The 18,412-nt window shown below is 38.8% G+C and overlaps 1 protein-coding gene across 1 annotated transcript in view; it reads left to right on the top strand.

The window, feature by feature from the left end:
* Positions 1-18,412, top strand: part of LOC143298218 (T-box transcription factor T-like) — a 76,887-nt gene that overhangs the window by 18,754 nt on the left and 39,721 nt on the right. The window contains exon 2 of the mRNA XM_076611012.1: positions 5,363-5,627. Within this exon, the coding sequence (XP_076467127.1) occupies positions 5,363-5,627 (265 nt within the window). The remainder of the gene's footprint in view (positions 1-5,362; positions 5,628-18,412) is intronic.

Below are 18,412 nucleotides of genomic sequence, written 5' to 3' on the forward strand. Positions count from 1 at the left end.
GTGGGAGGCGGGAGAGATAGACACAGAGAGAGAGTACGTGTGTGTGTGCGTGTGCGTGTATGTTGTTTAAGTATTTCGATGTGAATTGGGTAATTAATGGGATAACTTTAACGTCTTTACACATCGGACATAGACAAAGTGCGGGTGCATGTATTCTGACCAGTATTGACAGATTCGATATGGCTTTAAACAGATTTTTATTCAGAACAAAATGAAACGGGATAACTGTGGCAAACTCAAAGCATTGAAATGGCATCCAGTTATTGCTTTTTAAGCCATGGATATCTCTCTCTCTCGATTTCTTATTATTTTCAAGCAAAGACTTATAGATATCTTCATTCAAGAAAGGTCGGGTACTATTTGTGATAGAGACAGATATTCATGCTATAGATCATTTAAAGTTATATTTGTAAAAGAAAAATACATAACAAATGCTGATGAATGTTGTTTCAGAGTGGCGTTGTCTCAGTTCAGATTTAATGTGCTTCCTTCAAATAATAACATTAATAGGTACACTGAAAATGATGTTTTAAAGCATTGTCCTTTTCGCTAAGATGAACTAGAAGATGAATACCATTTTTGTTTGTTTGTTCTGTATATATTGATTTACGGACAAAATTTCTTCAAGACTGTTTAATATGTCTCTTAGTACATTTCTTCGATCAAACAACAAGCAGAGAAATTGCCAAGTATCAAGATTTATTTTCCATGCGATCAAAAGGAGAAATCATATACTCAGACCTAATTAAGTAGAATTAATGTCAAGTCCATGAACATTATCATATTGTGTCATCTATTCAAGTTTTATAATACCCGTTCCGATGCCCACCCCAGTCCCCCGGTTTTGAATCGTGGTTCATGGCCAAAGTTCATTAAAACATTTTCGTCCGTTCGTTCGTTCGCTCTCTCTCTCTCTCTCTCTCTCTCTCTCTCTCTCTCTCTCTCTCTCTCTCTCACACACACACACACACACACACAGAGTCTAGTGTTACACATTTTATGAAAACATTCAACCTTTGGATCAATAAAAGGTAAACTGCTAGATAAATTGTCCACTTCCACCCAGCCACAGACTTACATACAACGTGGAACTGGTGCGCCGCACGCGCAAGCACATGTTGAACAACACCGACAAAGAAGGGAGGCATGTACCGCTGTGGCCACCTGCAGATTTATGTGTGTTTTGTAACCTTGGCTCACCTGCTCCATGTCAAAACCCGCACCCCAAGGTGTAAAAATCAACCAAACAACCCCCCCCACCCACCCCACCCCCATACCCTCCCCCCCAAAAAAACCCCACAAAAACAAAAAAAAAAAACAACCAAAAAAAAAAAAAAAAAAAAAAGTTGGGCCCCCCGCCAGCACATGAGCCTTCATTGTCTTGGGCATACTGATGGGGGAGGGGTGGGGGTGGAGGACCGAGGTGTGTGTGTGTGTGTGTGTGTGTGTGTGTATGGATGGAGCTGTAGGTAGAAAGGTGATGGTGGTGGTCGGGTTGAACTAATTGATGTAAGCAGCCGGCGAGCAACCGGTTTGGACGTATTTATGGGTGTAGCGGGTGTGATGAGGACAACTCGGGTGCCGGGGTTGCTGTAATGCGGGTGGGTTGATGCCACCCAAGTGCCCGTCTCTCGTTACCCAGCCACATCTCCCACCCGACGGGACGCTCAATGTTTGTCCCCAGTATGAGCCCTTGGTCGATCTGCCCAACGCTGTAAGAGTTTAGCGTCTTCTGTTTTTTCTCGTTCCCGTTCATTCAGTCAATGTTTAAGTTCGCTATATTTATGCTCAGAAATGCGCATTGGACTGATTTCTTTTTTCAAAAATGTTGGCTGCTGTGCACACTGGTGTGAATGACTGGTTTGAAAGCGCTTTGATTTGTCTCTGCACAAGATTCAACGCTATAATTATAAATACTATTTATTATCATTATCTTTGGGATTTTGCTCTCTCTCTGTCTGTCTGTCTCTGTGTGTCTTTCTGTCCGTCTGTCTGTCTCTTGTCTGTCTGTCTCTTTTGGTCTCTTTCTCTGTGTCTCTGTCTGTCTGTCTCTCTGTCTTTGTCTCTCTGTCTCTGTCTGTCTGTCTCTCAGTAGAATGTCACGATTAATTGCACATATCTCTCGAACGAATTTATGTTAACGTTAATGAAGCATTGGAAATGTTTAATGATTGTACACTGGAGTGTGCGGCATGCATGAAGATAATCAATAGGGTGGTCAAAAGAACACGTCATGATGGTTGGTTTGATGAAAAAATGCAGGTACACAAGACGAAAGGTACGTAGGTTATTAACAACATGTAAATCACTAGATAAAGTTGACTAGATAAAGATGAGTTTCTAAAAACTAGGAGAGAATACAAGCAAAAGTGAGTTGTAAAAACTAGGAGAAAATACAATCATATACTAGACAGAACGAAAAACAACAACAGTTATTTAATAAGAATATGTTGGATAAGTTAATTGCTTCCATTTATGACTGTAAACAGTTTTGGGAGTGTGTGAAGAATGAATTATCTGTAGATGATTGGTTTCAGCATTTTTGGCTTACAGATTCGCCACATGATAACATTGATTATGCTTTACCACAGGTAGAATCTGAATCCATGTAGATAGTTCTGCTAGCTCTCAGAAAGAAATTTTTTTTAAAAAGCAGCAGGTCCTGATGGCATGATTGGGGAATTTTGTGAAATAATTGTAGACATTTTCTTAAAATTCCCAAAGTGCAATAATTGTAAAATTTTTCATAAAATTCGTGAATGTTTTATTTGATGTTTTATTTAATGTTTTATTTTTATTTTCCCGGACAGTGATGTCAATCTGTTATTCTACCACTTTATAAGAAGGGTATTGTAAAAAAAACAACAACAACAACAACAAACAAACAAAAAAAAACCCCCAAAAACAACTAACTGACATTCATAGTAAAGTATAGCTGCATCATTTATCAAAGGCTTCAAGAATATGCAGAATACTGAACATCAGGCTGAATTTAAACGAGGTTACTAACCGATTGACCCTATGTTTACTCTATTAGTTCTCATCCAGAAACAATTCTCATGTAACTATAACCTGTATGTAGCTTTTATTTCGGAAAAAAAAATGACCGAATTAACCGAAATTTATTCTGGTCTATTCTTAAAACAACGACAACAACAAACAAACGGAGTTACTTGAAAAAAAATTGAAAATTATGTCAAGAGTATCTGTAATGTTAAAACAAGAATAAAGTATGGTGGTAAGCTGACTGGTTATATAACTTGTACGAGAGTCAACCAGGGAGATGTATGTAGTCCTGCTTTAAAAAAAAAAAAAAATTATCACCATTTATAAATAAGTTACAGTATAAATAATAGATAAGGGAAGACACAGTGCTAAGTTCACAGTTGATTTTATGGAATTCTTCATTTTATTGCTTGCTGACGATACAGTGCTGCTCTTCGTTGTAACTACTTGTGGGTCTGCAGACGCAGCTGATAAAATTAAAAAAACAAACTTAGCTTATCACTACAGTTACGGGTTAATTTGGATCAGAGTAACATCATTGTCTGTAGGAAAGGCGGTTATTTGGCAGCAAGGGAAAGACTGGTTTATGATGGTAGTGTAATGCCTGTTGTTTATGTAAATACATATTTTGGAACATTGTTTTTCTACACGATTAAGTTTTGTAACCGCTTGTAAAGATATATCCAGCAGGGCAATGAATGCATTGGTACATTTTATGAGAATACTCTTTTCAAATAATAATTCTCTAGAGCTATTCTTGAAAAAAAATTATTCAGTTGCAACTCGTTGTGTTATATGGTTCAAAATTGTGGGGTTAAGATAGGAAAGTACTGTGAATTTGTTCACCTATTTGGGCTTAGACAGTATTTGGGAGTTGAAAATGAGAACACCTGATGATGGAAAAAAAAACTGACAGGTATCGAATGTGTCTCAATTATGCTGTTAGATGCATTCGATATTGGCTGAGTTACTGAAAGTGGATTGCCAAGTAAATCATATAACAAGCTGTATGACTAAGATTTGAGAGGCAAAATAAATTGGGTGTCAAATGTACGAATATTTTTATAAGAATTTGGGCTTCGATGTGCATGGGAATATCCGGGAGTAGGCAATGAAGCTGAGTTTGGGCAATTTTTTTGTCAACAGTTGATAGACTGTCGGTGGCAGGAGTGGGAAAGCCACATCCAGTCAAGCGAAGGATTTGATATGTGTAGACGTTATATTTCTTATCATGTAGTGAAGCGATATCTTTGGCTTAGTTTGAACAGTTATGTTTTTGTCAAGTCCAAGTACGACTAATGGTTCGGTTATTGGCAAGTTTTGAGTATTTAGGCATCTTTCATTCATTGCACCCAATAATGCTTATCAGAATTGTTGGATGGTCGTGCACATGCCAGAATATAAGTTATGTCTGATACTGTCTTTCGTTGTGTTACAAAAACTGCATCGATCAATGTTCAAAGCCCCCATCTCTTTTAATATACCGTTTGTACCGAGGCATCTGGATATGATTCATGATTGGAACCATTTCATTTATACATCAGGGATCTTACAGATCATAGAAAACATGCCTTCCAATCATTTACTAAGTTAAACCTTTCATCCCATTTTGAACAACAGTGTAGAAAGACACCGTTGTTTATGAGTATGTCATAATACAGTTTTGAACCTTTAGATACATACATCAACGTCTTGAATAACATAGATGTATTCAGACATGTATTGTTATCTACAGTATTATCTTTTCACGAATGTATTTTTTAATTTTTTATTGCTGATTCATAAGAAGTAAAGGTAATAAAATTCATATAATTATGCTTACGGTTAAATTCCCCATAAGAAATAAAGGGACCATTTTCAAGCAAAAAGTGTACAGTACAATGTATTCCTTTGTTGACCCATGTTTTACCCCTAATAAATGTTTTCCCTATCTAATTTTCTTCATTCTTACTTTCTTTCTTTTTTTTTCTATTGTCTCTTTCCTCCTCCTCCTTTCTTCATTTTCTTCTTTTTTCTTCTTTTTACTTCGTTTCATTTGTTTTACACTACTACTACTACTACTTTTTCTACTACTTACTATTATATTATCAGTAGTAGTAGCAACAGTAGTCGTGTTATGATGATGATGATGATGATGATGATTGTTATTGTTGTTATTGTCATTTTGTCGTTGTGAGAGCATGGTGAAAAGAAGCTTGTAGGTCAATAAAACATTCGAGTTCGATCTCTCTCTCTCTCTCTCCCCCTCTCTCTCTGTATGTGTGTGTGTGTGTTCCAATGACACCGTTCACCCAGGCAAAACCCCCAGGCTGACAGAATGTCCCCTTCACCACAGTCACCTTTCTCTGTGTTGCAGACGCATGTTTCCGGTGTTCCGGTGCTCGGTGACCGGCCTTGACCCAAGCGCCATGTACACCTTCCTGCTGGACTTTGTCCAGGTGGACTCCCACAGGTGGAAGTACGTCAACGGGGACTGGGTGGCGGGGGGCAAGGCGGAGCCCGCCGTCCCCAACTGTGTCTACATCCACCCCGACTCCCCCAACTTTGGGGCTCACTGGATGAAGGAGGTGGTCACGTTTTCCAAGGTCAAGCTGACCAACAAGATGAACGGAGGGGGCCAGGTAGGACTTGTGTGGCTTGTCTGTGTGTTGTCTGTACTGTCTTGTGTGTGTTGTCTGTACTGTCTTGTGTGTGTTGTCTGTACTGTCTTGTGTGTGTGTTGTCTGTACTGTCTTGTGTGTGTGTGTTGTCTGTACTGTCTTGTGTGTGTTGTCTGTACTGTCTTGTGTGTGTTGTATGTACTGTCTTGTGTGTGTTGTATGTAGTCTTGTGTGTGTGTGTTGTCTGTACTGTCTTGTCTGTGTTGTCTGTACTGTCTTGTGTGTGTTGTATGTTCTGTCTTGTGTGTGTTGTCTGTACTGTCTTGTGTGTGTTGTATGTAGTCTTGTGTGTGTTGTCTGTACTGTCTTGTGTGTGTTGTCTGTACTGTCTTGTCTGTGTGTTGTCTGTACTGTCTTGTGTGTGTTGTATGTAGTCTTGTGTGTGTTGTCTGTACTGTCTTGTCTGTGTTGTATGTACTGTCTTGTGTTTTTTTATGTAGTCTTGTGTGTGTCGTATGTACTGTCTTGTCTGTGTGTTGTCTGTACTGTCTTGTGTGTGTGTTGTCTGTACTGTCTTGTGTGTGTTGTATGTAGTCTTGTGTGTGTTGTCTGTACTGTCTTGTGTGTGTTGTATGTAGTCTTGTGTGTGTTGTATGTACTGTCTTGTGTGTGTTGTCTGTACTGTCTTGTGTGTGTTGTATGTAGTCTTGTGTGTGTTGTATGTACTGTCTTGTGTGTGTTGTCTGTACTGTCTTGTGTGTGTTGTATGCACTGTCTTGTGTGTGTTGTCTGTACTGTCTTGTGTGTGTTGTCTGTACTGTCTTGTGTGTGTTGTCTGTACTGTCTTGTCTGTGTGTTGTCTGTACTGTCTTGTCTGTGTGTTGTATGTAGTCTTGTGTGTGTTTGTACTGTCTTGTCTGTGTTGTATGTACTGTCTTGTGTTTTTTTTATGTAGTCTTGTGTGTGTCGTATGTACTGTCTTGTCTGTGTGTTGTCTGTACTGCCTTGTCTGTGTTGTCTGTGCTGTCTTGTTTGTGTTGTCTGTGCTGTCTTGCCTGTGTGTTGCCTGTGCTGTGTTGTCTGTTGTCTGTACTGTCTTGTCTGTGTGTTGTTGAACCGTATTGTCTGTGCAGTGTCTGTGTGTGCCGTGTTGTTTGTGTTGTTTCTAACCGTCTTTTTTGTGAAAAAAATTTGTGTCATCTTTTCTGTATGTTGCTTGTGCCGTCTCGTCTGTGTACTGTGTCTTGTCAATCTTTCTCCACACACATTTCGCTTCCCTCTGTGAAACTTTCTGGTCAAACGCTCAACTAACGACCTGTTCATTTTCAAAAATCATGGATCAACAGTTTTAGCTTTTTAGTTTAATGCTGACCACAGCTGTGGGAAGGCTGTGGGTTGATGGGTGTTTAACGTCACACAGTGCCCCATTAAGCCTGGCAACCGCCAAACTGGTCATGATAGACATTTGGCTTTTCCCACTGCTGCACCCGTTACTGCCACAGCGAGTATTGATTCCCCCAGTCAGTGAACTGGTGAAGGACAATACCACTCGCCGCTTTGAGCCTGCAGCTTTAACGTCTGGGTATGTCCCGTTTCCAGATAAATTTAAAAAAAGTGGATACACTGGGCATGTGGCAGTCAACCTCTGTGCACTATGCTGACTGGGTTAATTCAGAGTTCGTTTTGTATTTTGTCCGAGGTTCATCCCTTCATGTTCAATTCAGCAATGTGTGGAAGTGTAACAGAGCGACCGTGGTGAACACTGCCCTCAGCCTACCATGGCTAGGAGGTGCATGGACAGGGCGTTACTGACTTCACGCTTAATTTATGAAGTATAATCACTTTACATGTATTGGGGATTTTGTTTGTTCAAGTTAATTTAAAAAAAAAGAAGAAGTTTTTATACGGTTTAGGAACATTCTACCCTTCTGGTGGCAGACATTTCTGTTGTTGGGTGGGCGGGGCGCCCTTCCTGTAACATTTTCAGGTCGAGGTGTGACAGTGGAATGTGTTATGGTTATTGTCGGGTTTAACATGAACACTGAAGACTTAAACACATCAAGGTTTCAGGCTATTTCCAGGTTGGATAGGGGGCAAAGCACAAAGCAACGAAAATGATTCCTCCCCCACCACACACACACACACACACACACACACACACACCCGCGCGCGCACACACGCACGCGCACATATGAACAAAAAATGTTTGGGTGTGGTTTGACACATGGACATATTAAAGAGTGTGGATGTGTATAACTTTGTCAAGTGCGGTTATGACATACTGTTACGAAATTTTATGACGTGCATTGTAACGTGTGGTGATGGCATTGTCAAGTCCCATGTGGTTATGACAATGTCAAGTCACACGTGGTGATGACTGTGTAATTTCACATGTGGTTATGACAATGTCACGTCACATGTGGTATGGAAGTGTTATGTCACGTGTGGTTATGACAGTTATGTCACGTGTAGTTATGACAATGTCAAATGTGATGGTGGCTGTTGCTTCACATGTGGTTATGACTATGTTGTGTGGCTATGGCAGTGCTTTGTTTCGTGATGTTATGTCTGTGCTTTGTTTGGTATAGTTATGGCTGTGCTTTGTTTTGTGTGGTGTTATGGCTGTGCTTTGCTTGATATAGTCATGGCTGTGCTTTGTTTTGTGATGTCATGTCTGTGCTTTGTTTGGTATAGTTATGGCTGTGATTTGTTTTGTGTGGTTATGGCTGTGCTTTGTATAGTTATGGCTGTGCTTTGTTTTGTGTGGTTGTTTCTGTGCTTTGTTGGTGTGGTTCTGGCTGTGTTTTATCTGGTTATGGTTGTGCTTTGTTTGATGTAGTGATGGCGTTAGTTTGTTGGTGTAATTATGGTTGTGATTTGTTTTGTGTGGTTATGGTTGTGATTTGTTTTGTGTGGTTATGGCTGTTCGTTTTGTGTGTGAAACTCCATTGGCTACTTGTCGCTCAGGGACATGACTGCGAAATTTCTTGCATGCGTTTTAACTTTTTTTGTGGTTCGTCCCCACAGTGCTTGTCTTATCGTGCTAGCTTTGTTCTGTCTTGTTCATTGCGATCATCTGCCGATTCACGTGTTCTCTGTGTCCGACATAGTAAAAAAACATAAATTACAAGAACACTGTGCCTTTTCAAACCCGTTACCTGGGATGAACTTCCATACCGAATTCGCAGTGTTCAAATAAAATATCAGCTCAAATCTGGACTGAAAGCATCACTACAGCAGCTTTCATGGATGGTGTGTGGGGTGTGTGTGTGTGTGTGTGTGTGTGTGTGTATGTACTTTGCCACATACACATTTGATTTGTCATATTGATGTTGATTGTTAGTGCTCTGGGCCCACGTGCTGAGGAGTTAAAACACATGATAAATGTCCATTTTCCTATTATCTTCATTATTATTATTATTATTATTATTATTATTATTGTTGTTGTTTTTGTTGTTGTTGTTGTTGTTGTTGTTATCATTATTATTATTATTATGGCTGTGCTTAGTTTGGTTTTGTTATAATAATAATAATAATATCGGCAATAATAATAATAATAATAATATCGGCAATAATAATAATAATATCGGCAATAATAATGTAATAATAATAATAATAGTAGTAGTAGTAGTAGTAGTAGTAATAATATCGGCAATAATAATAATAATAATAGTAATAGTAATAATAATAATAATAATAATAATAATATCGGCAACAATAATAATAATAATATCGGCAATAATAATAATAATAATAATAATAATATCGGCAATAATAATAATAATAATAATAATAAGAAGAAGAAGAAGAAGACATGTGGTACGCCCAATCTAATGATGCAAATACCCTGAGCGTTTACAATGAAAAGCGCAATGACATACATACTAAAAACACACGCAATACACCTGCACGCACAAATCCTCCCATTCAAACCTCAACCCACACTCACTCCAGGCAAGATGCGCGTGCGCACACACACACACACACACACACAAACAAACACACACACAAGCTGGTTATTTTGTTTTGTGTGGCTGCAGTTGTGCTTTGTTTGGCGTGGTTAAGGCGTTGCTTTGCTGGGTGTGGTTATGGCCTTATTGCTTTGCTTTGTTTGGTTCAGTTATGTCTTTGCTCTGCTCGGGGTTGTTATGCCGTTGCTTTGTTGGGTGTGGTCACGGCTGTGGTTTGACAATATCTACACTCAGCGGGATCACCTGTCTGCACCAACACAAGAAACAGGACGTGACAGAATCACACACCTTCCCTTGTCTCACGCATGGTTTTTTAGCAGGTGATTTTTAATACTGGGCCTGTCAAAGTCTTGACAGTTTAGTCAGTGAAGTCTGGTTGAATTTTGTTCACACAATGAGAAAAGAAAGAGAGAGAGAGAGAGAGGGAAAGAAAGAAAAAGAAAAGCGAAATATGTGCGGCTTGTGCACAGTCAAGTTGCATGTTACGTTCCGTTTTTATGAATATTGGGAAGTGAGGCGTTGATTTTTATCTCCAGAAGAAAAGCGTTGTTCATACAGTGATTGATCTGACTACTTTTCTGAAGGCGTCCTTTTCATAAAGGTTCGTTTTCATTCAGTGCATATTTATTTATTTATTTATTTATTATTATTATTATTATTTTTATTCATTTAAAAAAAAAAAAATTATTATCATTTTATTAGTATTACTATCATTATTACTACTACCTTTTTCTATATTATAATTATTATTCATTTATTTATTTATGTAAGCTTATCTATTATTTATTCCCCCGTTTTTTTTTTTGTTTTTTTTCTCAAGGCCTGACTAAGCGCGTTGGGTTACGCTGCTGGTCAGGCATCTGCTTGGCAGATGTGGTGTAGCGTATATGGTTTGTCCGAACGCAGTGACGCCTCCTTGAGCAACTGAAACTGAAACTGAAACTCAGTGCATATTATTTTTTATTTCATGTCTATACACATTTATTGTAAGACTGGGAGATGAAGTGCTGATTTTATCTCCAGAAAAAAAAAAACAACATTGTTCGTGCGTGTCCGTTTTCATTCAATGCATATTATTATTATTATTATTATTATTATTATTATTATTATTATTATCCTCATCCTCATCATTTCCACACAGATTCATTGCTAGATTACATCCAAGTAACTCAGAATGTTCCTCTCATTCCCCTTATTCCCCACATTTTTTTTTTGTTTTCCAATTTCCACGATAAAATGGGTAAATCTCCTTTTTTCTTCTCATGACACACATGATTCGTTGTGATGTCTGTGTCTGATGTATCATTCCCTGTGTTCTTCTCATGTGTCTTAGTAGGAAGGAATCAACATACATGACCTGTTCTGAGAACTGTGTACAACTGTACTCAAACATAGAGAGTCGCGAATGATGGTAAGATCTGGGGGGGTGCAGGTGTGCGTTGAAGGCGACAAACGAGCACATTGTTTTCATTGCAGAAAAGGTAGTGTGGTAATAATTATGACTTCAGGACAAAACTAACTGGAGAAATATCTTGGGCCACATTTTAAGATATAATTATGAAAATAGACATAATTTTTCATGTATAATTAGCTGGGGGGGAAAAAAAGAGAGGAATATTTGCCAGAAAAATATTTTTCTCCTACTGTTTAATTTGAACCGTTTGGAGAAATTCATGTTGAAGTTATAATGTAACGCGTACCAGAAACATACTTTTTAAATTTTTGTTTTGGGCCAATATCAATTTACACTTCTTAATTCTATTTAGACCTATATTTATTTTTTATAAAATTATTTTATTATTTTATTTTTATTTTATTATTATTTTATTTTATTATTTTGTTTTTGTTTTTACCGAGTTACTGAAAGCACTTGATGCTATACTGCATTACGAACTGGAAAGGAGGCTTGAACTTGTATAATCATGAAACCAAAAGTTGTGTTCTTCGGTTTCAATTAAAAGAAAAATCGGCGTACAATTTAGCCAGGAAATTACAAATTTCGTTGATTTGTACGCGTATATATGCACTGAATCCATGATATTTGTACATTCTTAGAAAAGAAGGAAAGAAAACACTCACACACACACACACACACAGTGGTTTTTTTTAGAATGTCCTAAAAAAATTTGATTTTAAATTCGTTAATTAGAACGATCTCAACCATGCCTTTAAAAAAAAGAAAGAAAGAAAGAAAAAGAGAGGAGCCAGCGGAAAAAAGTTGTTAAATCTGTGCATGTACAATTCAATTTTGGTCCGGAAATAACCTAATTGACTGGGTAAATTCATTAACTTTGACTGTGTGATTGTTGTTTTCATTTAAAACAACAGAGGAACGAAAGGTTTTCATCTAAATTGTGTGCTCTTTTCATGTGCGGGTTGATTGCTGTCAAAATTGAGGCAGTTTGCTGATATACAAATGGGGGTGAATGGTGGTTTTTATTTTACTTGTTCAGTGTGTTCGGGGTTTTTAGCGTGTTAATATTTGTTTAGACATCTTTATTTATTTATTTATTCATTTATAATCATTCAATCAATCTATCAATCTGTCAATCTATATTTGTGTTATTATACTTCTATACCCGCCTAAAATACTATGTTTGCTTGTCTATTCCACGTCACTGTAGTCGTTTTAACTCGCCAGCGACGGCGAATGTTGGAGTTATAATCGTGGGCAATTAAATTCGATAATGGCGAGAAAGCAGTGCGCCTTGTTTGTGTTGTGCTGTACGGTCGGTCAGAATGTCATTGTGTAACCTGTACGGTCAACAAGACGGCTGTGAGTTGTACATGCACATATCGTTTCCTGGACACGTTGTGCCAAAGCGCTGGTGTGACTGTGGAACAGCGTGTGTGTGTGTGTGCGCGCTTGTGAGCAGGACGTGATGATTACACAGAAATATTTCTTTTCCTTTTAATCTTCCACTGTGAAAGTAAGATGTTTGCTTATTTCTATTTGGTTATCATCATCATCATTCTTATTCTTAATGCTTAATTTTTTTTTCTTCATTTATTTGTTTATGATATTTTGTTCTCCGAAAATGATATCACGTTATCTGCGTACTCCCTTCCGTCATGTCCATTATGTGTTAAGCTGTAGAATTGCAGTGACTGTTCTGTCATCACACTCAAGCAGTGCGTCATGCCCATTATGTGTTAAGCTGTAGAATTGCAGTGAGTTAAGCTGTAGAATTGCAGTGACTGCTCTGCCATCACACTCAAGCAGTGCGTCATGTCCATTATGTGTTAAGCTGTAGAATTGCAGTGACTGTTCTGTCATCACACTCAAGCAGTGCTTCATGATCCTCCAGCCTTCAAGTGCACAGCTTGTTCACTTTGGTCTTTAGGTCTGACGATAACACCAACAAAAAGGCACAGGCTGAACATTTTACATCAATCAATACAAACCGGTTAACATCTGTGATCACTATTTTTGATTGGCTAACAGTTTATAGATAAAGAATACACACACACACACACACACACATATATATATATATATATATATATATGTGTGTGTGTGTGTGTGTGTGTGTGTGTGTGTGTGTGAGAGAGAGAGAGAGAGACAATGACAATGACAATGACAATTTTTTTTTGGCAAATAGCGTTTTACAGCTCTAGTGCCAAGGGGGATTATTCAGCTTATTTTAGCAAACGACGAAAACGAAAAGTAAAACGAAAAATAAGGGGAAATAACAAGCAAATAAGTGCATATTCATAAACACCTAAACACTCATACATTCACACCACAGAGAGAGAGAGAGAGAGAGAGAGAAGGTCGGCCATGTAATAGGGCAGCTGTACAAGAGGCACAGGCAAAAAATCTACCCCCTGCCCCTCACCTCCCCCTCTTCCCCCACACACACAGGAAAATAGAAAAAAAAGAAGAAAAATAGGGGGAAAATAAAAAACAAAACAACAACAACAAAAAACCCAGTGATTATGAACGCGCATTTGTTGTTGTTGTTGTTGTTGCTTTTAATTTGTTCAAGGCAAGACAAGACGAACTTTTTTTTTTTTTTAACCCATAGGGAGTACATGAAAAAAGTCACAATAAAAAGATACCAAATTCTAGTCAAAACATGAGGATGAGGGGTGATGTCACAAACCGAGACTGCTATGCCATGTGCAAGTGAAACACGACAAGCCTGAAGCCAGAATACGGGTAAGACATGAACGAACGTAGAATTCATGACGAGTAGGTTTGAAGAGGCTATGTATGCTTTTTTTTTTTACGGACCTTCTGTTTTACACAATCGTTCACGAATTTCGTGAATATGTAGACATTTATGTTAAAGCTGGCTTTACATGTCACATTTTAAGTACTGAAAAAAACATACATAACTTCGTTCTGTAGTTTGGTTTTTGCGGAGCCAGTTTGAGTAGGTATTTTTCTTTCTTATTTGCTTTCGTTTGCAGATACTTCTACTTTTACTACAACTACTACTGCTGCTACTACTATTTCTACTACTACTAATTATTATTATTATTATCATTATTATTATGTTGATATTGATTATGATGATAATGATAATGATAAATGATGATGGATTTTTAGAGCGCTGTATCTCAAATAAGCCGATGGCGTTTGCAGAATAGATAGGTTTTACAGCGAGGTAACACAAACGGCATGTCCTCAAAGTATGTATGGCACACTTGTTTGTCCGTCCTCTCTCGTGACTCTCGCTTTCTGTCTCTGTCACTGTCCCTCTCTCTCTGTCACTGTCCCTCTCTCCGTGTCTCTCTGTCCCTCTCTCTCTCTCTGCCCCTCTCTCTGTCTCTCTCCCTGTCTCTGTCTCTCTCTGGCCGGCTGGCTGTGTCGCACATACATCACCTTGCCACTGCTGCTGTAACTGAGCGTGCGCGTTTGTATTTGTGTGTCAGAGAATGCCAGTCATGTATTTGTGTGTCAGAGAGTGCCAGTCATGTATTTGTGTGTCAGAGAGTGCCAGTCATGTATTTTGTGTGTCAGAGAGTGCCAGTCATGTATTTTGTGTGTCAGAGAGTGCCAGTCATGTATTTGTGTGTCAGAGAGTGCCAGTCATGTATTTGTGTGTCAGAGAGTGCCAGTCATGTATTCATTGTTTGGCCACAGCTCGTCATGAAAGGGTGTACATGGACATACAAGCACATCACAGCCATAACAACATGTTATACAGAGAGAGAGAGAGAGAGAGAGAGAGAGAGAGAGAGAGAGAGAAGCCGTTCTGTCATTAAAATACATATCCATTTGTGTCCCTCATCAAGGATACCGTGTCAAGACATCGCTGCGCACTCGAAGTCTCTTCAACCCCCCCCCCCTCTCTCTCTCTCTCTCCCCCTTCCGTCCCCTCTCCCCCTTCTCTCTCTGTCTCTGTCTCTCTCTCTCAGACACTGTGCTTCGATTGACCAACTCCCATCTCCCCTTGTCACCCCTCCTCCCACTCATTGACTTAACTTCCCTCTCTCTCTCTCTCACTTCTCTTACTCTCATGTCTTGAGTGGCGCCATCTGCTTCATCACATCAGTGCGCGGTGTTTCCGCCGTCACACTTGGTAGGTGTGTGCTGGACGGCAGTCACAATGTTTAAAGTTCGACTCCCCGGTGCTTACAGTAACTATAAGCATTCTCACTGCTACCCACCATTAATTAATATGTCATCAGAACAGTTGCTAGTACATTGCTCTCAAAGTGTAAACCAGTGGAGTTGTTTGTTTCTCTTTCTAGCGGACATAAGGTTTGGAAATTGCCCTCTTTTCAAAGAGTAAACACAGAAATAAGCAGATAACACAAATAACCTTACTGGTTTCACAAAAGTAAGCGTTCAGCTCTTATAGTTTTCCTTTATTTTCTTCTGAAATTCTGAAAGCGTTTGAAACTGTATTCTGACAACTAGAAGAAAAAAAATCAAACCGACCACACACAACAACAACAACATTTTCCAAAAGATAGGATGTAGCGTAAATGTATGAAAAAAAAAAAAAAATAAAAAAAGAAAGAAAACCAGGTATGAACAAATTATCAGTTTATGCTTTTAGTCAGCTCACATTGGCTGTTGGAAATATGGTGTTTAAAATGCACTGATCCATTCCTCCAGTAGCTCTCTCTCTCTCTCCCTCCCCCCCTCTCTCTCTCTCTCTCCCTCTCTCTCTCCCTCTCTTGTTGGCTTAAACAAAGCAATGAAGTGTATGCTTTCACCGCCAACCTTTGATGTTCATCTCTGGTGACGTGAACCATTGTGAAAATCTGAAACCTTCAAGGTTTTGACCGTGTCCCTTTAACTTGTTTCATGAAAAAAAAAATCGAGTTTCATATCTAACATGTCTTTAGTCATTCGGATGAGACGATCAACCGAGGGTCCGTGTGCAGCATGCACTTAGCACACATAAAAGAACCCACGGCAAAAAAGGGCTGTCCCTGGCAAAACTTTGTAGAAAAATCCACTTCGACAGGAAAACAAATAAAATTGCAGGCAGAGAAAAATACCAAAAAAATGGGTAGCGCTCTCAGTGTGGCGACGCGCTCTCCCTGGGAAGAGCAGCCCGAATTTCACAGAGAGAAATCTGCTGTGACAAAAAGATTAATACAATACAAAAACACAATAACTATCACTTTCCTTTTCCTTTATATTGCCTGTGTTTATGTTGCAAAACAGTGCACAGCTACTTAGAAAAAAGAAGAAAACATCCGTTGAAAATAGAATATTATTGTGAAATTATAGAACATAATTATATTTGTTTTCTTTTGTTCTGGAATACAAAATTGTAAAGATATGTGTGTGTGTACTTTTAGCCGACCGTTTTCAACAGTTATTCCAATTACTGCTTTACCAAAGGAACTGCTGTTGGTACCTTATGAATTAATCATACGGGAGTATGTCGTTTTGGTGTGTCATGACTGGTTTGGGTGGAGATGCATAGTTTTCCAAGTTCATCCATACCCAGTTTTGTATATGCGTTTTCAATGTTCACCTGGTTCTAACGGCGTATTCAGTTTTAGTTTTTCAAGGAGGCGTCACTGCGTTCGGACAAATCCATATACGCTTCTCCACATCTGCTAGGCAGATGCCTGACCAGCAGCATAACCCAACGCGCTTGTCAGGCTTTGAGTGCATGCTTATATATTTGTGTACATATCAGAACAGAGTGGATTATTTATTTTTTATTTATTTATTATTATTATTATTTTTTTTATTTTTACATAATTTGGCCAGAGGACAACATTCTCGCTGCCATGGGTTCTTTTTCAGTGTGCCAAGTGCGTGCTGCACGGGACCTCGGTTTATCGTCTCATCCGAATGACTATACACTCAGTTTGATTTTCCAGTCAAACTTGGGAGAAAGGGCGTATCAGTCCGAAATCAAATACTTTTTTTTTTTTTAATCTTCTTTAATTAGAGCCCCACCCACCCGGCCCCTGAGATTTTCACCAGCCGAAACATGAAATTTAATCATCCTGTGCTTCTTGACCCTCATGAACAAAGTTCTGTTCCACGAAAAGGGCGGCTGTTCCATTGTTCTGGCGTGGACCTCTGATCAAGCTGGCATTCGGCATTCAAGGAAACAAGACTATTGACTGATGAGCCAAGAAAGCTACAGATCAAAACTTTGAAAAAATACTCAGCTCACAGTTTGTGGCACGTGACGAGCCACACAGCTCTACACATCCCATGGACTGCAGGCTTTGCAGGACATAGTACATCTCACATAATTATATCAGGCACACACACTTCACTGCCGGCTCCGTAAAGATTCTGTTCAGTTGACACCAAGTTCAGTTCCCGAAAGAAGGGACCTGCAAACACACACACACACACACGCATATATGTATTTATTTATATATGTATATTATATATTATGTATACAGAGAGAGAGGGGGAGAGAGCATTTCATTTTTGCTTACATCCAGGTAAACACATCGCGATTCAGTCTTCGTGGTTCTGTTATCAGGATTATGGAGAGGTTTTTGAACATTTAGATAGAGAGAGAGAGAGAGAGAGAGAGAGAGAGAGAGAGAGAAAGAGAGAGAGAGAGAGAGAGAGAGAGAGAGAGAGAAGTTTTGTTCTATACGTGTTTTCATCCCAAAGTTGTCCCCTGAGCCCAGCTGGGCTGAGAAAAACGAGAACCATGAAGTTATATATGATAGTCAATGAGACTGAGGGGGGTCAGGTGAAAATGCTGATCAGCTGAAGTGTCCAGCTCTGATGTAACCTCAGTGACTGAATACCGCAACCTTGACGTCCGGGCTTGTGTGGCCTTTGTTGTTGACATTTCGTGTTCAACCTGGCAGCTTTTTTTTTTTTTATTTTTTTTCACTTCTTCTTTTAGTGTTAACATTGGTGATACTATTGAAATATATATATATATATATATATATATATATATATATATATATATATATATATATAAGATCGAATTTGATCAAAAGGCTTTGTTGAGAGATTTAATCTATTGAACAGGCCACAGCCCCTTTCAATAGGGGATCACATTCAATATATATATAGAGAGAGAAGGGGGGAGAGAGAGAGAGAGAGAGAGAGGGAGGGAGATATTTCCAGAAAATGTATATTCTGCGTTTTCAGTAAAGATTAAAAAAAGAATCTCTCTCCTCAGAGGACAACACAGTCTGATGTCAGATGCCCAGATACGCTGTTTCTTTGATTATTGAAGTGATTAGACATTATGTCCGAATGCCTTGCACACACACAGACTGAAACACAGGCTTTCTGTATCCGTGTTTGTAACACTGCACTGCCTGCTATTGCTTAAAAAAAAAAGAAACGAAAAAAAAAAAGAAAAAGAAAGGTTGTACCGACTGTTTATTTCAAAGAACAGACACTGGATGTTATAATTCAGCGAA

The sequence above is a fragment of the Babylonia areolata genome, chromosome 23 (genome assembly GCF_041734735.1).
Source record: "Babylonia areolata isolate BAREFJ2019XMU chromosome 23, ASM4173473v1, whole genome shotgun sequence".
NCBI classification, from domain to species: Eukaryota; Metazoa; Mollusca; class Gastropoda; order Neogastropoda; family Buccinidae; genus Babylonia; species Babylonia areolata.